At 41.5% G+C, this 23,562-nt stretch overlaps 1 protein-coding gene across 2 annotated transcripts in view; it reads left to right on the forward strand.

Annotated features, from left to right (window-relative positions):
• The window catches only part of KIF13B (kinesin family member 13B), a 174,141-nt gene that overhangs the window by 118,208 nt on the left and 32,371 nt on the right, over window positions 1-23,562 (forward strand). Inside the window, exons 28-36 of one of the 2 annotated variants that reach the window (XM_081136639.1) lie at window positions 234-360; window positions 1,098-1,153; window positions 2,830-2,954; window positions 4,467-4,643; window positions 7,353-7,445; window positions 11,673-11,825; window positions 12,584-12,661; window positions 14,173-14,226; window positions 18,599-18,619. In XM_081136639.1, the coding sequence (XP_080992765.1) occupies window positions 234-360; window positions 1,098-1,153; window positions 2,830-2,954; window positions 4,467-4,643; window positions 7,353-7,445; window positions 11,673-11,825; window positions 12,584-12,661; window positions 14,173-14,226; window positions 18,599-18,619 (884 nt within the window). The remainder of the gene's footprint in view (window positions 1-233; window positions 361-1,097; window positions 1,154-2,829; window positions 2,955-4,466; window positions 4,644-7,352; window positions 7,446-11,672; window positions 11,826-12,583; window positions 12,662-14,172; window positions 14,227-18,598; window positions 18,620-23,562) is intronic. The other variant, XM_081136638.1, reaches the window with a different exon arrangement.

The following is a 23,562-nucleotide window of genomic DNA, read 5'->3' on the forward strand; positions in this document are numbered from 1 at the left end:
GTATGCTCTCCCCCTGTAGGCCTTCCGTGAACTGGGGCTGGCCTCTGTGGGACCCCCGCCTCTCTAGCTTACAGTGTTTTTTACCATAAATTTTTTATCATGAATTAGGGAAGTCTTAAGTGAGCCCTCATCAACCAGTCACTGAAATATAGGCAAATCCTGTCAGTACGCAGGACAGAAGTGTAAGTAGCAAGTGAGATGACCTTGTTTGATGCTCATTCCTAATGTTCTAGATAAAACAGAGGACGATGCTGACCGCGAAGCTCAACTTCTGGAGATGAGGTTGACTCTGACTGAGGAAAGGAATGCAGTCATGGTCCCCTCTGCAGGCAGTGGGATTCCCGGGGCGCCAGCAGAATGGTATGGATGCCGCCATGCCCCCCGGACTTCTAAATGCTCACGAAGCCCACTGCTTTCTATATGAATTTCGCCTGTGTCTTAATTAATGGAAGACTCATTATAGCTTATGGGGGAAGAGTTGTTTGAATTAGAGGAAGTGTTAAATTACTTTCATGAGTTGGAATAACTATGGCCTAAACTATTTTATTAAATAATATTGTTATTGGCTCCAATAATTAAGATTTCTGAGAATCTAAATCAATATTTAGTACCAGTGCACTTAGCATTAAAAAAAATAGTTAATATGTTAATTACTTGGGTCGTTCCCTTAAAAGACCATTTGGTCATCATTAAATTGCATCTCTGGGAGTTTTTGGTTTTGGTGCTCACTAAAACTGTACTGTCAGCAAATTTCTGTGCCACTTTATAGGAATTAAAAATAGTAAATGAAGCCATATGGGGCCTTTAGGTATGTAATTTTATAAGAAAGTATCTTTAAGCAAGGGAGCTTCATTTATAAACAGGTAAATGTGTCTTCGGAGATGGAGTTCTAGTTTCAGAGCACATGATAATTATACCCGAGAGCACCCATGAGGAGCAGCAGCACTGATCGGGGCTCTGTGGCATCGCTGATGGAGTCACAGCAAACCCAACAGCAGGGTTATTATTGGCTTGACTGTGTAGTAAGGCTGTGCCACCAAGTACGTGCTGCTGAGACTCTGCTTTATTTGAGATGCTATTTGTTCATTATGTTTTAGGATCCCGGTTCCTGGGATGGAAACACACATTCCTGTTATATTCCTTGACTTAAATGGTAAGTTGGGAGGTGCTTTCGGAAGGCTTACCTCTGACACATCGGTGTCCACGTAACCCTTAGGTTCTTACAAAGGAGGCAGTTCTGTAAGCCTAAGGTGAGGGCTCATTTTATGTGCCTGAGGACTCTGCTACTTGACCAGGAAGGAGTTTTCTGTAAGAATAATGTCTTTGTGATAGTAATGGGTATGTCTCATCGTGATGCAGTCTCACATTTCACTCTACAACCCGCACTGCCGTGTGTACTTTGCTCTTTCCTCAGTGTAGGAAGGTAGTCATGTTTTCCTGTACTTAAAATACTTTCTTCTTTAGTTCTTGGAAAAGACTTCTCTCTGGAAGGGACTAATAACTAGCGGTTGCTTATGTAGCCTGTTTTCTTTTATCTGGTGCTTCCTTAGCATTACCGAATAAATCTCTCACTGTTTCTGTGAGTTGTTACTCATTTATCCCTACATTGCCTATTTTTTAAATGTGTATTTTTTTCTGACATTTCCCCATCATGTAAAATATTTTGGATGTGACTACATTTTACATATACTCTGATGAGGAAAAATAAAAATGAAAAGTTGATTGAAGAGCTAAAAATAAAAGTCAGCAGTTGAATTCCTAAAATCTGTGCAGAAGAACTATGTATTAAAGTTAACTAGCCTAGATGGGCAAGATTGGATGTCCTCGGGGTTTTCTATGCCGGAAAACCATGCCGGAAGAGAGTTACAGTATCTGAGGCCTTTAGCATCTTGTACCGCTTAGCTTATTTAGACACAGGGAAGAGTTTCATAAAGGAAGAGTGCTTGGCCGCCTGATGGGGTTTCATGTATTGCCGCAGCACTCTCTTCTACCTTGTTCTCTTGAACCTTGAAGTCTGAAGGTGACTCTGGCCTAGTCTTATGTTGGGTTCCTGGATAGGTAAGAGAGGTGTGTGTGTGTGTGTGTGTGTGTGTGTGTGTGTGTGTGTGTGAGAGAGAGAGAGAGAGAGAGAGAGAGAGAGAGAGAGACAGAGAGAGAGAGAGAGATAAAGAGAGAGAGATAAAGAGAGAGAAGTGGAAAAGACTAAGCCTAAAGAAGACCTAGGCTGTTAGTATGGATATTCCTAGACATAATCAGGACCTTGTTCAGCCTTATGCCCATTCTTGATCCACCTAAGCCCACATACTAAAAAGATACCTTTGATGCCTACTTGCAGGCTTATAGATAGGGAGTGGGGAGGGCCAGGCTTGGAACGAGAAACCGAAGGGCCACGGGGCAACCCTCCAGTTTCTAGTTCATGTAGCCAATTGATTCTTTTGTTGAACTTAACTGTCAGATAATTGGAATAGCTCTAGCTTCTTGTTTTTTTTCAGTGCACTAAAAGATAGGGAATTTGGGTTATAATCTTATTATCATTAACATTTATGGACTGACCTTGAGTAACCTCTTGGGTATTTTGGCTTCAGTTGCCTTTCATGTAAAATAAGGCATAAAGGTAGGAGACTGGATAAGATAATTTCTTGAGGCACTTTCCATCTCTAAGATCTGTGAACTGTTTAATGGTCATCATCCATGTCATGTGAGATTTTAGAGCCAAAGGAAATGAAATTTGATGCAGAAGAATTTTAATACTAAGCACATTGAAATTTAACTGGTAGGGGTTATCCTTTAAAATGATCTTCGTGCTTAATGGCGCTTCTTTGCTTTTAGCTGATGATTTCAGCTCTCAGGACAATCTTGATGACCCAGAAGCTGGTGGATGGGATGCTACCCTCACTGGGGAAGAGGAGGACGAGTTCTTTGAGCTGCAGATTGTCAAACAGCACGATGGAGAGGTGAGTAACGCGTAACTGGGGAGAACTGGATGAAAAGTCGTTTCTTGAACCTTTCCAGGAGCCTTTTGAAGCAGTCAGCAAGGTCGCTATTTCAGTGCTTACATTTCTCAAGAAATGTAAACAAAACTTTTCATTCTGACTCCCAGGAAGAGTGGAACCACTTCCAGAAGGAGTGGACCATCAGATTACTCCATTCACTGTTTACTCCTCTCCTGGTGAAAGCTCTCATAGAATTCATCGTTTAGGTCAGCAGGGGTCCGCTCTCTAGGGAAATGCTACTGAAGTGAAGAGATAAAATGACACTATGACACTATGCCTAGGATTTGCTTTGTAATTCTTCAATAAAGACTTTTTTTAAAGGGAAGAAAAGAATCAGTGAAGCCAGTGTGGCAAAATCCTAATAATGTTTGAATCCGAGTGATGGGTATACAATGGGGGCTCATTTTAAAAATTTTGAGTGTATTAGAAAAATTATACAATATTTTAAGGAAAGAAACCTGATAAGATGCTTTGAAGGACACATCGTCACTTAGGGGTGTGCCTGAGATGCAAAACCTGGGTCTAGCACAGTGGCAAACAGCTAGACAATCCAGTTGTTGTACACTCTGTAAAACTTTTTTTTTTTTTAAATATATCTTTATTGATTTCAGAGAGAGGAAGGGAGAGGGAGAGAGAGAGATAGAAACATCCATGATGAGAGAGTCATTGATCGGCTGCCTCCTGCACGCTCCCTACTGGGGATTGAGCCCAAAACCCAGGCATGTGCCCTGAGTCGGAATCAAACCGTGACCTCCTGCATCCTAGGTCGATGCCCAACGGCTGAGCCATGCCCGCTGGGCACAGTAAAACTTCTTTAGTCACTCAGTGTCACGCATGATAAAGAAAGACTGGGGAACCATTTCATGTTAAAGTAGACTAAAGGGATAGTGACAACTAAATGTAGTTTGTGATCCTGGATTGGAACGGTTGAAATATTTGCGTGTGGATTCTGTATTACATAACAGCATTGCATTGATGTTAAACTTCCTGAATATGATCATTGCCCTTTGGTTAAGTCAGAGGATGCCCTTGCTCTCAGACAGTAGTTGCTGAAGTACTTAGGGAAGTCCAGTAGCATGTCTCTAACTTACTCAGCAAATAATAATAATAACAGCACCGTATGTGTATATGTTGTGAGAAAGAGGGAAAGGACGAGTGGCAGTTGATGAATCTAGATGAAAGATATACAGGAGTTCATTGAACTGAATTTGCAAAAAATTTTTATGTTTGAGCATTTTTCAAAATAAAAATGTCAAAGCCAACCAGCCAGCCAAGAACATCCTGCTCTGTACTTCCCAGACCAGGGCGACTGAGGCCATGTCCTGCCTCCGCAGTCTCTCGGGCACGCAATCTCTTAGGAGACTCCCTCATGACTGGCATGTACCACTTCAGCTCAAGCCAAGATGTCTCTTTGTGCGGTTTTCTGTTTTTAGGAGGAGGTGGAAGAGCATGCTCTCTCTCTCTTCTCTGCAGGTGAAAGCGGAGGCCTCCTGGGACTCGGCAGTGCACAGCTGCCCGCAGCTCAGTAAAGGCACACCTGCGGATGAGCGGGTGTTTCTGATTGTGCGGGTGACGGTCCAGCTCAGCCACCCAGCTGACATGCAGTTGGTGTTACGCAAACGAATCTGTGTCAATGTTCACGGCCGGCAGGTGAGTCATTAATCCTAGCGGAAGAACTGACTTTAACCACTGGTCCGGCGTGAGGGCAGGACCATGGAATGAGTGCTCTGGCCTCCTGTCCCTGCAGGCTCTTCTCCAGGGGACCCTTCCTGTCCTGTAGCTGGGCTTGCTTCAGTTCCAGCACATGTCATCCTGACTTCCTCCTAGACAGCACTGAATCATTACACTGGATCCTTCTTACTGCACAGTCACAAATTACAGCCATTTGGGGGGTGTCAGGGTGGAGTTTGCTGCTTCTGTTTTGACTTTTCCTCTGGGTGCTGTAAGATGAGGAGGGTCCCTGCAGTTGGCCTTTGTGCCGCTTACCCTTTGTTTTCCATACTTCTCTTTCCTTTCCGCCAGCTCTGCGAATTTGCTGATTCATAAATTTGGGAAGTGTACTCTATCAAGCTCTGGGGTAAAAGATGAATAAGAAATAGTCCCGGTCCTTACAGAGCCAGCGTCCGTGGGCCTATGTAGATGTATAAACAGGCGGCTCTGCTCTATTGCAGCAGGGCCCTAATGCAGGTGCTCAGCACATGCTGAAAGATTGCGGGTGGGGGGGGGAGGGAGAGTTGAGCTGCCTTTTTACAGACAAGGAGGCTGTTGGTGGCTATTCCGTGGAAATACATGTGCGGAGGGGGTGAAGATGGAAAGGGCGTGGCAGGCCTAGGGACCTTGAGAAGCAGGTGCTCTGCAGAGGCCAAGGCTGTATGTGGCTGTCATAGTTGCAGCCAGACTATGAAGGACCTCGTGCTACTTGAAGGGGTTTAGTAGAATGTTTCTAGGTGGATAGAAACTATTTCTATTATTGGTTTTTCAAATATAGGATTTGGGAGGTTGATTCTAGGGATTCTTTTTAACTGCCCATGCTCACTCTTTGGAGGCCTTCTCAATACACTGACTAAAACCAGGACAGATGAAAATAAATCTTTTCATTTAAAAGAGCACAGTCATGGTTGACAGAGTCCTAGATGTAATCACCACCCCTAAAAATTAATCTTTAGTTCTAAATGTCACAGTGATATCAATCTTCGAAATGAAGACTGGCGGTAATGCTGTTAAAATTGCAGCTCTTTAGCTGGGCAATCCAACATCAATAAAACCCAGGTCATCGGGTTACCATAGATGTATATGGTGTGTCTCCTTTCACTCTTCTCCCGGCCTCCCTTTTCTCGGAAGGCTTTAAGGGATTGAAAACGACACGCTGTTCCTGGGGAGCATTTTGAAGAGTTATTTGCCATTTCAGAACTAGAGATTCTGGTTGCCAGGTGCTGAGACTGACCTGGTTACAACGGAGACTGACTGGGTACTGGCCCCACAGAATTTTTAACAGAAAGGGTGAATCATGACATCAAGTTTTTTCCGTATTTTTTTTGTTTGTTTTTATTTTTTGTTACAGGGCAAGGATGTGCCACATTCCCCATTCCCACCCCCCACCCCCGGTTGAAATGAGTTGATAGTATCAAGTTGACACTGAATGAACTGTTAGTATTTTAGGACATGGCAGTTTTCCTCCCAATTTCAGGTATTTCATTTCTAAAAATAACTATAGCAAGAACAGGGACTTCCTTAGGACCCTAATGCATGCAGGTCAGCTTCAGGAATTCCATAGAATTGGAAAACAAGAACGGATGATGACAGGGGCACCCCCCCCCCCCATTAGGAAACAGCTGTAGCTGCTCTCTGACCAGCGGGACAGGCCGTGGCTCAGCATTGCAGGGCTGAGGTCGGGAGAGTGAAGGGGTGAATAAATGTTCCCTTAGTGTTCTAAGAGGCTCACCGCTTTTTATTAAACTGATAAGAACAGATACTGCACTTGATCTTAGCCAAAAGGGCGAGAAATGATGCTAACAATTAAAAAAAATTAATGTAAGATTACTAAATAGGAAAGAAATTATTCAGTAGGTTTGTGAAAGTATGTATTTCTAAGACCAAGCAGCTTGATTTTTCTGTTTTCTTTGGGGGTTTTCACATATTTCCTGCTTCCCTTGTGCGTGAGGAAAAGGGTTGAGTGTTAGTTTAATATTCTCTCTTCTTATCTTTATTCACCAATTGTATTCTGCCCTCATCCCTGCTCTCTCAACCTCTCCAGGATATTCAGTCTTAGCAGCATCTTCAAATGAGTCATCTATGCATTAATTCAACAGTTCAATTCCTAACTGTGCAAAGAGCGCAGTCAGCATAAACAATGACCATGCACTCTTAAATCATCCTTCATAATGATCCTGCTTTGGTCAAGAATTTAATGCCTGAACTTGTCAATATTCATGGTACAAGATGTCCATCGTGCTGGAAAAAAAAAAGTGTAAGAGTCACCAGTCCTTGCTTACATCTTAGTTAGAAGGTCATTTTATTGTGTGGAAGTCAACAGCCTTATTTCTGTAGCCTTTAAGCAGAGTTGAACCGGATGCCTGGCATCAGTTTCCAGAGGTTAGGGTCTGTTCTTTCCATGTGCCGAGTATAGGACCTGTCACCACTGCACACATGTGGATGCACAAATATCTAAAATTGGTTGTGTGCACTAAGACAAAGTTGAGGAATCTATATTTAGTGGTTTAGATTTCAACTTGCATAGGTTGGAAATATGTGCTGTTTCTTTTTGGTTGGAGTGAATGCAGTATCCTTTATGCTGTTTCTCTGTTAATGTAAACTCACTTTTTGAGGTGGGAAACCATTTCTCCTATTTTGTTTTTCCAGGGTTTTGCTCAGAGTCTCCTAAAAAAGATGTCTCATCGAAGTTCTATTCCTGGCTGCGGAGTGACTTTTGAAATTGTCTCCAATATTCCAGAGGTAAAGGATCATATGAAATTTGAATTTACTAAAAATAAACATGTAAAAAGAGCTAACTCCCTGAAGAGTCACCTACCCAAGAAATATGTACAAAATGGAAATGTATATTTAGAAAAAGGCTATAGATTTTTAGAGGAATTTCCTAATCTTGACTTGACTCAGTAAAATGTACTTGTGGCTTTGAAGGGTCCGGCTTTAGTATTTTGTTAAAGAAGAACATTGTTTTGAAAAGCAAGTCAACACTTTTTCACTGATAAAAGAGAAAGAGGAATAAAAGGTATAAACTTCCAGTTATAAAATAAAGTCACAGGGATGTAAGATACAGCAGATAAAATAGTAATATAATAACTTTGTATGGTGGCAGATCCTTACTAGGCTTATTGTGGCGATTGCATTGTAAGGCATATAAATGTCATCACTGTGTTGAACACCTGAAACTAATATAATGCTGTAATGTCAACTATAATAATAAAATTTTAAAAAGACATAAGATAATATTGTAACCCTCAAAAGGAGGCAACATAGCATAGCATAGCATACACAGCATAGCATAGCATAGAGACCTAGGGTTTCATTTTGGAGTGAAACAGAAATCTTGTTTCTTTTACCTGTTAGCAAAGTGAACTTGCCAAGGTTACTCTGAGCCTAAATTTTTTCATTTATCAGATGAGGTTAGTGATACCTTCCGAACAGGTTTGTTTTAAGAATTAAATGAGACAGTGTATACAAATTGTTGTGCGCACTCTAAACTATAAATTGTAATTGCTGTTATTATTATAGTTACTATTATTATTTTATTATTATTATTTCTCTTTACAAACTAAGTGAGACATTCACAGGACTTAAACAAAAGGAGCTTAAAATATTCCTGACAGAAGCTTATTGGAGGATGCAGTTTATGTTTCCTAATGTGTTACCCCTGATTTAGACAGACTTATTCACCTGGGCACTGGTACCGCTGGTGTTGGAGGCCTTCCTTGCAGGGGTAGGGGACACGAGGGGCCTAAGAAAAGGACTCTGTGACAAAGAGAGAGAAGAGCAGTCCCTCTGCCACACTCACTGTCTGAAAGCGGGAGGGAGTGAGGAGGTGAGACTCCCTTCTCAGGAGTGGAGCCTGCAACCTGAGCCCTGGGGGTGAGCACTGCCTCTCACCCCCCGTCCACAGCTCCGTCTCTTTAGTTGAGGGTTCCGTATGTGTTCAGCGATTCCGTTGGGTGCTTGAACAATAGATGGAACAACATACTGTTCCCACTCACTTCTCCCCTCCCATTTGTAGTTTTCTTACCCTCTTTAAAAGTGCTTTGATTCTTCAGGTGGTATGGTTTTCAGTGGGAAGAGTAAAACGATTCCACAGTGTTTGGGTTTCGTTTTAGATTTCTTGTATTGCCGAACACTTTTCCTTCAAATAATGTCAAACAGTAACTTGTTTTTTCCCGGATCTTCAAAGTGTTAGACTTTCATAGTAAATATTAACTGTTAAACTATTTAATTTGGAGCCTGCTGAACAAATGCTAAGTCTGTTTTCCGAGTTAGACTACCTGCATAATCTTGGGTCTATAATAGATTACTCTTTGCGTACTTATATGTTTAACTAGAGCCTTGCTCTTTGTTCTCTGTATCTGAATGTTTTGTGTGTTTTCCCGGTGGTTTCAGATCTCAGCTCTGTAAACGGTTTGAATGCAGTTGAGAAACAGTGACAGCTATAGTGAAGCATCTTCACTCTTTCCTTTTCTCTCTTCACCTTTCTGTCCCCACTCACTTCTCCCCTCCCATTTGTAGTTTTCTTACCCTCTTTAAACGTGCTTTAATTCTTCAGGTGGTATGGTTTTCAATGGGAAGAAATGCGGGGGAACTAGCTGAAAGACAGACACACAACCTCATGTGATTGAGCTACTGTAAATAATTAGCTGAACATCTCAGTGGGCAAGCATTATTCTCACATTGCCAAATCCTGATGATAAAGAGAAAGGAGAAGTGAGACTTAAGCTTACAGTGTAAGGACTACACTCGGTTTATTTTTTATTTAAAAACAAAAAGATCCCTTAAGAAGCTAGGTTTCATCATGAAAAGCCCTGAAAACTCCTTTTGTGTTCCATATTACAGAAGCTATGAGAGCTTGGTGGCAAGAAGTGGTCATAGGCCAGAGGGCAACAAGAAACATCTTCACTTTTTTTTTTAAGCAACTAGAATGCTTTCATTGCTGGTGGGAGTATAAAATGATACACCGCTTTAGAAAATAGACACCTGCCCCATGACCCAGTAATTCCACTCCTCAGTCCTTAGCCAAGAGACATGGAAGCATCTGTCCATAAAGACTTACACAGGAATATTCAGAGCAGTTTCATTGAAAATAACCCGAAACTGGGAACAACCCAAACTTCCATCGACAAAGGAATGGATACATAAATTGCGGTATTTCCATACTGTGGGATCTTGCTCAGCTATACAAAGAAATGAACTATATGAATGAATCTCAAAATTATGCCAATTGAAAGAAGCTAGACACAAAAGAGTATGATTTCATTTATTTGAAATTCTAAAACAGGTGAAGCTCTTAACATGTATGGTCAAAAGAAATGATCTTGCCTTGAGGAAGGCTAAGGTCCGACCGTGAAGCCCATAAATGGACTTCCTGATGTAATGGTAGTGTTTTGTATCTTGATAGGTGTGTGGGTAACATGAACAAATAGGTGTTTCTTAAAATTCAAGTTTCCTCTTTCTCAATCAGGATAACGTCTGCTCCCTTCAGACACCAAAAAGTATTTTGTGTTGCGTGGTAAAAAGAATATGTATTCTCTCAGGAGTTAGGAGACCTAAGTTCTAGTCTTGCCTCTTTTCCTAATTATGTGGCCTTCCTCTTTCCTAGTCTATAAAATGAAGATGATTTCTTCTTCTCAGGCTTATTAAAAGGCTCAGGTGTGTTTCTATAGGAGTCAAAAGTTTTGCCATCTTCCAAATTCTTCCTTTTTTATCCATTCTAATGCTCATTTAAATTTTTAAAAATATTTTTGAAGTCAGAATGTATCTTACAATTAACGATATCTTAAAATTAATAGGCAGAATTTTTTTCTCCTTAGAGGTATATAAAATGATGGGTTTCTTTTTTTATTTTTTAATCTTTAGCCGAGGATATTTTTTCCATCGCTTTTCAGAGAGAGTGGAAGGTGGAGAGAGAGAGGAGAGAGATGGAAACATCGATGTGAAAGAGACACATCGATTGGTTGCCTCCCGCACATGCCCCGACCAGGGCTGGGGATCAAGCCTGCAACCCAGGTACCTACCCTTGGCCAGAATCAAACCCGGGACCCTCAGTCCGCGAGCCAGTGCTCTAACCACTGAGCCGAATCGGTTAGAGCGAAGGGGTTTTTTCTTAAAGTTGATGGCATCTTAAGATGCTGTGGATTATGGATATGTATTTTGTAGTTTTTGACATTATTATAATAAATTCACACATAAATAAAGTATCTGATCTTCCCTGGACAGAATAATTTGTTATAAACTAAGTTTGCCTGAAATAATTAAATACATTAATAAAAATCCCTCCCTGACTTGTGCATATCCCATTTATATGCATGGCCTGCCCATGTCAGACAGGGGAGCAGGCTTGGGCTCTTTGGAAAGCACAGTGAGAATTTGCCTGGATGCTTCTCTTCTTGGTCGGCTCTGCTGCTCCAGAGTTGAGGATCGAGACCAGTTGTAGAATCTGACACATCTTCAGTCTATAGTCCATGGCAGGCTGCTTTGTGAAAGTGCTGAAACCCACCCTTCTTTCCACTCTACTCTCCACACCCATGTCTGCCTCTTACTAGGCTTGTTTGGATCCCACCCTTGTCTAGCTGTCCCCCAGATCCTCATTCTTTTCTCTTGCCCCTCAAGATACATTGCTAAAATATTGTGGTGGTTCTCTTTCCAGCTAGCCCACCAAATCCTTTCCAACCACTAATGTTTTTGTTTACAGTGCAAATCACACAGAGAACAGTGTTGTTGAGAATGTGCTATTTCAGCTACACTGTTTAGCCTTTCAAGGCAACCTGACCACCATTTATACCATGACTTCTGTGGGAAAGGCATTTTGAGTTCCAGAAGCTGACTTTAAAATGGACCTTTGGACTACATCCCATTTGTTAGTTCAATTCTCTGTATGTGCGTGTGTGTTTGTATAGATCAAGAAGCTTTTACACTGTTTTCTTCTGCAATGTACTTAACATATAACTTCCCATTCCCCAGGATGCCCAGGGAGTGGAGGAACGAGAAACATTAGCGAGAATGGCAGCTAATGTTGAAAACACAGCTGCTGCTGACTCAGAGGCTTATATTGAAAAGTACCTCCGAAGCGTGCTGGCCGTGGAGAACCTGCTCACGCTGGACCGCCTTCGCCAGGTCAGCCCGGAGCTGGTCGCGGTGGTGCCCACCCAGCCCGATTCTGTGCTTGACTTTCTGCTCATCATAGTTCTCTTACGTGCAATCTTTTGAGCATCTACTTAAGTGGAGAATATTAATTTAGCTTAATTTGTGGTGTCTTCTTTGAGGACACAAAAGCTACATTTGGAAAGTTACTTTTTCCAAGACACTAACTGGTATCTAGTTGCCTTGAAGTAATGGGAGAAAATATGTAACTCTTGCTGGCTAAAGAATTATTTTAAAATGCCTTCATACTAGGCAATAATGTTGCTGAAGAAATACACAGTAATGAGGCACAGTGGGCCCTTCTTTGCTCAGCTGGACTTACCTGCCGCAGCCGTAGAGTGGCCTCTAGAAGGGAGAATAGAAATGCCAGCAGTAAACCTAATCCTTAGGGAAACCCTAAACCTCATGTGACCTAGCAATCTGAGACTTTTTTAACCAAACATACTAATGAAAAATAAAAGTGAATGATCTAATTTTCACAATCTTTCTCCTGGGACTGACCTGCCAGCTTCAAGGGACAGAGAAGAGAAGGATCTAGGTAACCTGTCAGCTGTGTAACTAACTTTGAACATCCCACAGTGATTGTCATGGGATCGTTTGTCTTGTGAAGCTACAGTCATTATTTAGAGAACTAGGAATGTGTTTGTGTATAGGTAGGTCCAGGCTTGCTTCGATAGCCCTGCTTCGGAGGTGTGTCTCTGACCGTGGTTTTCCTCCGTTTCTGATGGCAGGAAGTCGCGGTGAAGGAGCAGTTGACGGGCAAGGGGAAGCTGAATAGGAGGAGCATTAGCTCTCCCAATGTGAACAGAGTGAGTCCATGCCATCCCCTTCTGTGGCCCGCTTGTGCCTCCTCTCCCTTCTCCCCTTCCCTTGAATAGCTCTTTGCCATCCTTTAAATCTCGTCTCAGATATCATTTCCTAGCCTGAACTGATTGCAGGGCCTCTTTTCTCTTCCCTGGAGCATCCATGCATAGCTTTGTCACTGCCCTTACTAATGTTAGGGGGAAGTACCCATTTAAGTACCTCTCTAATGTTTCCCGTTTATCTTTATCACCAGTGCCTAGCACAGTGACTGGATGTTCTTTGAGTGTTTGTTGAACTAACACAAAACCAGCCAAGTGCCTAGGGCAAGCCATTTGAATATTCTGGACTTAACTTAATTATTTTTAAATTGAGACAAAGTCTAGGTTTACAAACTCAATTGCTTACAGGCCATCCAGGGTAGTATAAATGAGTAAAATAAGTTAGGTTTGTTTCATAACAGTATCCTAAGTTTGTTGCTGTCTCTTAAGATATGGATGTATAATTTATGTGCATATTTAGCATGCAAATAATTATTCACAAAGAAATATGCTTGTGGCCCTGTGATCTATCTCTCCTTTTCTTACCTTTTTTAAAAAAAATGTTTGTATTGATTTCAGAGAGAGGGAGGGAGAGGGAGAGAGAGACACATCAATGATGAGAGTCATTGATGGGCTGCCACCTGCACACCCCCTACTGGGGATTGAGCCCGCAACCCAGGCATGTGCCCCGACTGGGAATCGAACCATGACCTCCAGGTTCATAGGTCAGTGCTCAATCTCTGAGCCATGCCCAGCCAGGCTCCTTTTCTTTTGATAAAGATATGGATAGGAGAAATATTATACCTTTGTCTGAGATGATACACCAAGAAAAACCACAGTACAAGCATTGTGACAAAGAGCAGCCTTAGCATTTGAGAGACAGTAGTGATAGGTGGCCCCTGAGTGACTGAATGACGTTACTCATGCTCTCAGACTTAGATCTCAGAGATTAAGAAATAGCACTTTAATTCAATATTGATATCGTCTCATTCCTTCAGAAAATGATATATTAAAATATACTAATATGTGTAGAGATTTGGTACTTAGGATCCTGTGGTTTAAAATAAATAGTTTGTGTGTATAGATTTGCTATGAATACCTAGAAAGAGGAGTTGTAAGATCAGAGCACTGCAAGGTAAGCCAGTAACCTGGCGTCTTTTAAATGGAACGGGACAAACAAATGAAGTATCTCTTACTAGGCCCAGCTGGTTGTTGCCTCAGTGTAAACTGGATATCTGATCTTATGCAGACCTCCCATCTTAAAATTGTTGATAACCAATTCAGTTTTTAAAAATGTGCCTCACGGTGCCCCAAAGGCCACTAGACTGAGTTTGCAACTGTGGTCTTGGCAGCCTCTCTGATACTACCCAACCTTAACAGTCTGTTGATTCGGTTTTCAAAGTCTGGTATTTCCAGGACTGTAGATTTATCTGCTTTTACACATAAAGGACTAATCCCCCTCTTCATTTCTTCCTCAGTTGTCTGGCAGCCGACAAGATCTCATCCCATCTTACAGTCTGGGCAGCAACAAGGTGAGTGTTTATAACTATTTTCTGTCGGTCGCAGACCTATTTCCCACTCAGCTTTCCCCTCTCAGATAGCACACACTAGTTCTGCAGGCCCAGATCTCTCCTCCTCCTCTAATGCATGTGAAACTTATTGGAATATATTTAGAGTTCATTTCTTTTTATCTGATAGAATACGATTTAATAGACCTTCTTGTTACCGTAATTTTTAGGGGTTAAAAAAATTTGTTATTAAGTTGATATTTCTGTTTAAAATACTCTTGCTGTTTGTCTCAGAAAAGGAACTTCAAATCAGATTTTTAATAGTAAAATATTGATATGATTGAAAACGTATGAGGAATAAGAAGATTATGCCTAAAAGTTAGTATTATTTTTTAAAATTTATCTTTGTTGAAAGTATTACAACTTTTTGTTCCCCATTGGCCATCTCCCCGCTATTCCCCCCCCCCGCCAGATCTTCACTACACTATTGTCTGTGTCCAAGGGTTATGCATATTTGCGTCTAAGTTCTTTGGTTATTAATCTTCCCCCCAGCCCCTTAGAAGAAAGAAAAATAAGGGAACAGAAATTTTGTTAGCTGGAATTTATTTACTTGTTACTATAGCTTTCCCCAATTTAACAGAATTTTAAGCATAGATAAATCATTATTATTTACTTAAAGGGGTTTCTTGAAGTTGTCGTAACTGGATATCACGTATTACAGTTTTGTGTCTGATATTTTCTGAGGGCCCTGGTTAGATGTTGGTACTCTCCAGTGTGGGTGGCACACTCTGTATTGATAACTTAATCCTTCAGGAGGTTAAAAGTGAGTGGTATATAAAATAGTCTGATATCAGGCAGTTGCTTCAAAATAATCTCGGTTTAGATAAAAGAATATTGGCCATTTAATGGTAATTATTAAAGCTCAGGGGATTCATTATTCTACTCTTTCTATTATTATTAATTATGCTACATTTTGGTTTTGTATATGTTTGAAATTTTCCTTATAACAATTTAAGAACAGTGTTATAAAGTTGACAAAAAATTAGACTCATTTTTAAGATCTGGGTTACCCATAGTTTACCTGAAATAACACATACACATTTATGTGTATATATCCTTTTACTTAGGCAAGCTACTAGTAACCTCAGTCTTAAAAATGAGATGTATCAATGTTTATAGATATATAAGTTGCTCTTCAGCTCTCCAATTTACTGATCACCGAGCACGTCTCTGAAAGAGAGGTTAAGAGAGGTTAGCACTCCTCTATACTAACGACGGGTTTGATTAGCTCTTGGTAAGCAAAGCGTAGGTTGCAATTATCTGAACAAAGCAGAGTTTTTCGAAAATTGTGTTATTATTTTTATATATAAATAAATGAAATATTTTAAGGAAAACATATTTATAAGGAAAAAAAATGACATTCTGTGTTTTTTTGGAACTATGTTTAACCCAAATCCTCAATTATAAGTTTCTTGAAAATATTGGCCAACATTTCTTCAGGTTTCATATTTCCCTTTAGTTTCCTTATGTTTAAATGGAGGAGATAGTAGTATCTACTTGAAAGAAAATCTTTGTGCTTCATCTACACCAAATAAGTAGAACGAAGGAACATAGATGCTATAATAGGAATATGACCAGGTGGAGTAGGAGCCCCAAGGAGGGAGTGGACACTTTCATGTGCATTATGCAGGGATCAAGAGATGCTCCAGAGCAGAGATAACCCCATAAGCTTCATGCTGAAAAGACGATAGGGGCCACCCCCGGCAGGGAAGGAGAGAAGCAGCAGCGTGAGGCGGCGTGGAGGGGTGAGAGAGCTGGCTGTGCTGGAGGTAGCACTTGCAGTGTGAGTGCAGTAGGGGGCGGGTTATGGGGCAGAACCCAGAGGAAAGGCGCCTTATTTTAGAAGTTCCAACATTAGGTGCCCAGGAGGAGTGGGGGAGTTGGGGAGCACTGAAGCAGTGACAGGGCAGTGACATGCTTAAGTTGAATTGCAAAGGTTTTCTTAACAGCTCACCTAGACCCCACTCGTGTTCCTGGTTATGATCTATAAAATTACATTAGAGTAACGTATATAGTACAAATGTATGCAGTTATCAATGCAAAAGTATGAAAAAAACTTTAACGAGGGTGGAGAGCTAAGGTAAGGGAGAAGACTCAGCAGTGGGGAGCGGAGGGAGGAGAGGCTGAAGACACACTGAGCAGACAGACTCTTCAGAACTCTGCGGGCCCGAAGAGTGAAGCTGAGCAAGGGAGGAACTGGGGTGACATCTGGGCTTCCAGGTGACAGTACACAGAGATTAACTGTAGGAGGGACAGGCTTGGGGAAGGAAATGACTTAGTTCAGTTTTTGACATTGAGGTATCTATGCCAGTTCAAGCGCCCGGAAGCCTGGGGTGAAGACTGATTTCGGAGCTCAGGGCGGTTGAGCAGCTGGAAGGCGTCCTCGGAGGAAAAGAAGACTCGGGAGGGGGGTGGCTCAGGAGCTGAGGGAGGAAGGCTTTAGGAAGGACTCCTTCCAGATTCTTTAGAGACCATAAAATGAAGACTGAAAAGCCAGTTTTGGATGTGACAGCTAAGAGTTTATTGGAGACCTTTCCCAGGGCAATTCTGTGAAGGACTGGGGAGAAGGTCGCTGGACATGCCATTTAAATGGGCCGATATGGCATTACACGTCTTTGTTACTCTACCAGGACTTTCCCTGTTGAGTGGCCTTGATTTCTCGGGATGCCGGGCAACGTAGCGAAGCTGAGGAGAGCCTGATTCCCATCCTCTCGGATTTTCCTGACATCGTGCTGTCCCAGCAGCGAGGATGTGGACGTCTCCACTCCATTGCAATATATATTTTAAGTTGGCATATACTTCAAAAAAGTTGAATACCCTTTTCTCCCCAGTTTGCAGCCTTCCTCTGACAAACACGGCAGCCCCACCCTCTGGCAAACACTGGAGCGTTGTCAGGCAGATCAGAAGGGACCAGCTTGCCATTACTAACTTTGTTCCCAGTCCAGCCGCGGAACTGTCAGTTTGCCTTTTGAACTCTTGCCACCCACGAGCCCTGAAAGGTTACCAGGTATAACCGGGCTTTAATCAACGCCTCGTCACTGTCCTGTGAACTTCTCTCTTGTTTCCAGATCTGCAGGTTAGATGAATGTTCACATATCAAAATTAGACACCTTTGCTTTTCACTAGGGGAAAGGTAGAGGAAAAATGTCGTAAGATAGATTTTTATGGATGAACCTGTTTAATGAATAAGGAAGTTCATGCGATAGAGGATTATAACTATGATGCTCAAAAACAAAGTGGAAATAATGCTAAGCAACGAAGTTTTGATTTCAGGCTTATTCTAGTAGGAAGTACAGGGTTGCTCCCCGTTTTCAGATGAGGGACCCCTCAGTAGTTTCATCATCCAAAGCAGAGCATCTTAACAGATTTTTAAGGAAAATAAATATTCTTAAAATTATATTTTCTTATTAGTGAGAAAAGAACCTTCCTTGCCCCACCCCACCCCCCGCCACCGTTAGCAGTAAGGAACAGAGTTCTCCCTGTGGCATTTTAAATAAAACAATGAAAAACATCTTCAAATATGGCATTGCCTTGAATTCAAAGTTCATTATTAATGCAATAGGGATCCCTATTGAATCCTTACATAGTAGCAGTGCTCATATATATGGGAAATGACCTGAATACAGCATGTCCACTGTGACTTTGTTTTTAATGGCAGAAGATTAGAAACCAACTAAATGTCCGTTGGTTTAGTGTGGTTAATAAATACATGTTATCTGCAACTAGTGTGCACACACATGCACAAATAAATAAAAGGGGTGCTATGCAGCTGTAAAAATAATTAGGAACCCCTCCAGGTACTAATATGGAAATTTAGTGTATAAACTTCTTATATCACCAGGATATACTAAGTAATTAAAAATGAAGTGCAGGATGCAGAATGCTGCCATTTGTATTAAAGGAGGGGACAAGAGGGAAGTGTGGCTATTTATAGATTTGCTTATATGTACATAAGGAACTATATGAGGAGAAACTAATACCATTTCTTATCTGCCTGGGAGGTGGAAATATGTGGGGAACTGAGCAGGCAGGGGAGGCAGGTGATTTCTCACTGTATGTGTGCCTTTTTATATTATTTGATTTGGGATCATATGAACAAATTACTTCTTTAAAAGTTAAATAAATGAAAACATAAAAATTTTCTTACAACCTTTTAAGTTGCTAGAAGTTTCTGTTCTCTTGTATATAGTGGGTTGAGAGGGTCTCCAGTTGGTTTATCCATAACAGTTTGTGCACAAAATCCTAAAGGAAAGATGACTGAAGAAATTGTTTTGGAAAATCTCAAAGACTCATGTTGTTTTTTTCTTTTCTTTTGGGAACATCCTGTATTCTTCAGTTTTCAGAGATCCAGGGAGAGGTAATAATCCATTAGGTTTTCCTAATGAGTGGGATACAAATACTATCCTACTATCTAAAACTTACCACTCTTGCTTTTGCCTTGAGGTTAAGAATAAGAATGCATTTGTAGAGGTAGTTTTTATAAAATGACTAAATGTGACTCTGTACTAATTTTTTGTCACTCAGCCTTCGTAAAAATAACTTTGGTGGTCAGTATGTATGATTCCTTTCAAATGTTCCTTGTTAGCTGGGTCCAAGACTGTAAAAGTAACTATCAAAAGAGACCAGGAGCTAAGGCATCTTACTGAATTTAGAAGGCTCAGGAATGGGAGGAGTTGAAGTTAATTCGTATTAAGCAAATACTACAAATAAATATTTGAGAAACTTGTAAGATGTTCTTTTCTTAAGCATGGGATGGAAAAAAATGGCAAAAGCGCTTTGAGCATTCTTTCGACACCACAGAGCTTTGCTCAGCTGGACCATCTTGGTTTCTTTGCACAAAAGTATTTAACATTCAGGAGAATTGAGTCAGAAATATAATTTTAGCCTGGACTTGATGATGCTTAAAATGCTAGATAATTTGTTTTGAAATCATTGAAAATGTAATTACAGTAGTTACATCTACCTGCCTTGCAAACTTGCATGCCCTTTTTCTGGGTTGTTTACATTAATCCATGTGTCTGTCCCTCTGATCTTGATTATGAAATCCGAATTACACAGTAAGAATTTGCTGTGCTGTGTCGTCCCCTGTGTGACATCGGAACATTCAGATTAGCTTAAAAGCGTGTAGAATCAGGGAATGGCCACAGAGTAGGTTCAGGTCTCCTTTCTCTCCTAATTTTCACTTAATATCATGGCAAAGATTAATCATTTGGGAGCAGAGTGACATTAGAAGATGTGGCAGGGAGGCAGGAACAGAGCGTTTGGATAAGGACCCCTGAGGAGGTGAGAGGAAGTGGTAGGGGTACTGAAAACAGTCCAGTTTGGACTATAACACTTCGAGTCCAGCCAGTCATATTTCGCATTCCCTTATTTGTTGATGCTTGCTACATATTAAAACTGTGGTTGTTTTACTGCTCCATCAAAATTGAATTTTATTAACTACTTTCAACTTTTAAATTCACCTTAGGGCCTGAAAGAAGTCACTCTTAACAAACTTTTCAATTAAAAATACAAAATATCCCTCATTGCAGTGATGTTGCTATTTACTATAACTGGATATTTTATCATGATTGTTAAGGCAGTTTTTTTATAGATCAAATGAAAACTTGGCAAACTTTTTATGACCAGTCTACCAAGATGGGCTCCTATTTAGGTTCAGAATTAATTTCAGCAGATTGTTTTTTCATCTAAAACTGGGTTGTGCAGCCCTGGTCAGTGCGGCTCAGTTGGTTATAACGACGTCCTGTAACTGAAAGGTTTGGGGTTTGGTTTCTGGTGAGGGCACATACCTAGGTTGCGGGTTCGACCCCCAGTCAGGATGCATACGGGAGGCAACTGATTGATGTTTCTCTCTCACATTGATGTTTTTCTCTCTAAAAACTGGTGGAAGCGTATCCTTGAGTGAGGACTTAAAAAAAAAAATTGGCAGTGCATTGAAATCTTTTGCAATGTAAGGAACACTGTTGACATAAAAATATTGGTATTTCTAAAGCCATTTTAGAAGGAATTATATTTTTTAATAATTTTGCAAGATAGTGTTTGTCATCTGATTGGAGTTTTTGATGCAAATAAAAGCAGCCAGAAGCTTAAATGAGTATCTGGTTAACAAAACTGAGTGGTGTGTTTTGGCCACATTACTTTCCTAAAAACTGCCGTTAGTTAGCTAGTTAGTTAGTTAGTTAGTTAGTTAGTTAAGGTTGATGCCAAATGTGAGGCACTTCTTTAGTTGCGATAGGAGCCACCTTTGCATCTGGAATGTCCCTTCTCTTTATTTACCTCTTTGTCATGTTCCTGATGAAAAGCAGACCTCTTTACAGAAAACCCAAAGGTTCCCTGTCTCTCAGCAGAGCCATAATGGGAAAACTGAGGGTGGATGGGGCGAAACCACGTTCTCAAATCTGCTGAGGAGCGCCTGTGTTTCCCCCTGTTCAGTGTGCCTTAAGCGTGGTGTAGCTACAGATAGTGGCTGTCTGGAATAGGGTTTTATTTCCTTGAATTCAGCCTGGGAGCACAAATAATCCCTAATACATGTGAAGCTAGCGTAGGGATCCAAACAGAAGCCAATTTTCTCTCTTGTCTCCTCACCTAGGCTGATGCTGAAGTTTGATAGACAGGCAGAACGTTAGAAACAGATCACAGATTTATCTTTTTAGCTTCAAGGTGGTGGATGTAGATTACTGGGCGGTAGAAGTTAAAAAAACACAACAAAACAAAAGAAATAACCATACTTTTTTACTTTGAGAACTGAGCTCATAAAAGAGCAGAACAGTCCAGTGGTCCATTGCCCGGCCACGTGCTTTTATTCCTGAGTTCATCTCCCTCTAAAGTACCTTTAGCTGGGCTGCTTCCCCCCCACCCGGGACATTTCAGTAAAGGGAAACGATCTCTAGAACAGCCAAGCAAATACAATGTATTGAGAAGACACAAATCGCCTCGCCCCCGGGGGCCGTGTGTCTAGCTGGACCCCGAACCTCAGGTTCCATTTCTGGCAAGAGAATGGGACATGCTCAAGGGGGAAAGAATGTAGCAAATGATGTCGCAGCGCGTTTCCCCAGAGGTCTGCGGGGTCAGAGCGGAGGGAGGAGTGTCGTACCCAGTTTATCATCCAAATTTGTTGTTGCCTCGGAAGCAGAGCTCCTCCTAGCCCAGGGTGATTTGACATGCTCCGTGTCCTTGTGTCTGGTTGGCGAGACCCGGGAACAGCTAGAATTCGAGACTCCGCAAGGTTAAGGTGACGGTTCAGGCAGATGGATGGAGGGAAACGCATCTCCGTTTTTCATTATCCGAGAGGCTGGCGACATGGGTAAGGCGGTGTTAATTAAGGCCCTGCGCGCATCTTTTCACATGTTCTCACTGGCGGTATTTGAATATATGAGACAGTAAGAGTTATTGCTTTCATTCTGGTTTGGTAGTAGCATTGTGTGTGGGAGTGCCAACTGGGAAAAATTACTCGGGAAGTTGGAGGGCCCCGAGAGCGCCTTGGGGAAGAGGTGACACCTCCATTATTTGTCATTGGACCATTATGCACCAAGCAGCGAGATGCTGACTCCAAATCAGCTCCTTAGTTTTCCTAAGGGACAGAGTGGCACTCTGTCAGCTGCCAAACAAGGCAGAAAAAGCTAAAATCTGAAAATGAATTTATTCTCAAATTAAGTAAGTTGTCTTCAAAGCAACCTTGCATGAGCTTAACGCCGTCAACAGAGCAGGAGGCTGCTTTCCTCTGCGAAGCTCCAAAGGGTGTTGACCTTAGTGTTCAGCCACCTGATTGTAATGTCCCAGACTGCACAGAGCTGCAGCTTCCCAGACAGATAATTCAATTTAAATGCAAAAAACATTAATGAAACAGTAAATTATGTAAATCAGTGTGTGATTCATAGTAACACAAATGCTCCTGCCGTGAAGTAGTTCAGATTCATGGTTTCCCGAATTGTCTCTCATGTCTGTTTTGTTCCCTTGCTTCCTAATGCTAAACATCATGCCATTTTTTAAAATACCAAGTGCTGAGAGAGTTCCTAGGGAAAAGTGTTCTCTAAGGTAAATAGGATCCAGATCACTTAGGGCTTATTGATTTTATGATCAGTACTTAGGTTGCTGCTAAAAGCAGATAGGTTTCCAATACATATCTGAAACCTAAGAGGTCTCTCCACCTCCGTGCATTGTCAAGAGCAGTGGAGCCCTCGCTTTGCAGGTGATTACTAATGAAAGCTGAAGAGAATCGCCAGGGTCACTCATCTGTGAAATACTATAAAATACCATTATTTAATTCTAGTTAAAGAGAAGTCAGAGTGATTATCAGAGGATCAGAAAGGAACTTAAAGCATTTTTAAAATTTATTGATTGATTTTTAGAGAGAGAGGAAGTGAAGGAGAGAGAGAGAGAGAGATCTGTCATTCCACTTATTTATGCATTCATTGGTTGCTTCTTGTATGTGCCCTGACCAGGGATGGAGCCCGAAACCTTGGCCAGGGCCCGAACTTAAAGCATTTAAAAGATTTGCATCTCATTTCATCTCCATGACTGGTTTTTGTCCCTGTACTGTTTGGTTGGGGGTTATTTCTTTCGTAGGTGGGACTGATGTTAGAAGTGCTTTGATGGTATAACCGTTTTTATGGCTCACCACAAGCTTTGAAATAGTAAATTAGTCCACCGCCTAGCTGGCATTGTTCTGGCATTATGCAATGACATTTCTCTCTCTTTTTAAAAAATATATCTGTATTGATTTCAGAGAGAGGAAGGGAGAGGGATAGAAATATAGATGATGGGAGAGAATCATCAATCAGCTGTCTCCTGCACGCCCCCTGGGCCTTGAGCCCACAACCTGGCATGTGCCTTCACCGGAATCAAACTATGACCATCAGGTTCATGGGTCAACACTCAACCACTGAGCCACACCAGCCTGGCCAATGACATCACTTCAATGGGATTTTTTTTTTCTCTCAAATGTCTTTATTGCCTGGCTGGGCGTGGCTCAGCAGTTGAGCATCAACCTGGGATCCAGGAGATCATGGTTTGATTCCTGGTCAGGGCACATGCCTGGGTTGCAGGCTTGATCCCTCGTCTGGGGCACGCAGGAGGAAGCCGGTCAATGACTGTCTCATCATTGATGTTTCTATCTCTCTCTCCCCCTCTCCTTTCCTTCCTCTCTCTGAAATCAATAAAGATATATTTTAAAAAATAAAATAAAATAAATGTCTTTATTGATTTCAGAGAGAGGAAGGGAGAGGGAGAAAGATATAGAAACATCAATGATGAGAGAGTCATTGATCGGCTGCCTCCTGCCCCGCCCCCCCCCCAACCTGG

Source organism: Miniopterus schreibersii (genome assembly GCF_964146895.1).
Source record: "Miniopterus schreibersii genome assembly, chromosome: 4".
Classification (NCBI taxonomy): Eukaryota; Metazoa; Chordata; class Mammalia; order Chiroptera; family Miniopteridae; genus Miniopterus; species Miniopterus schreibersii.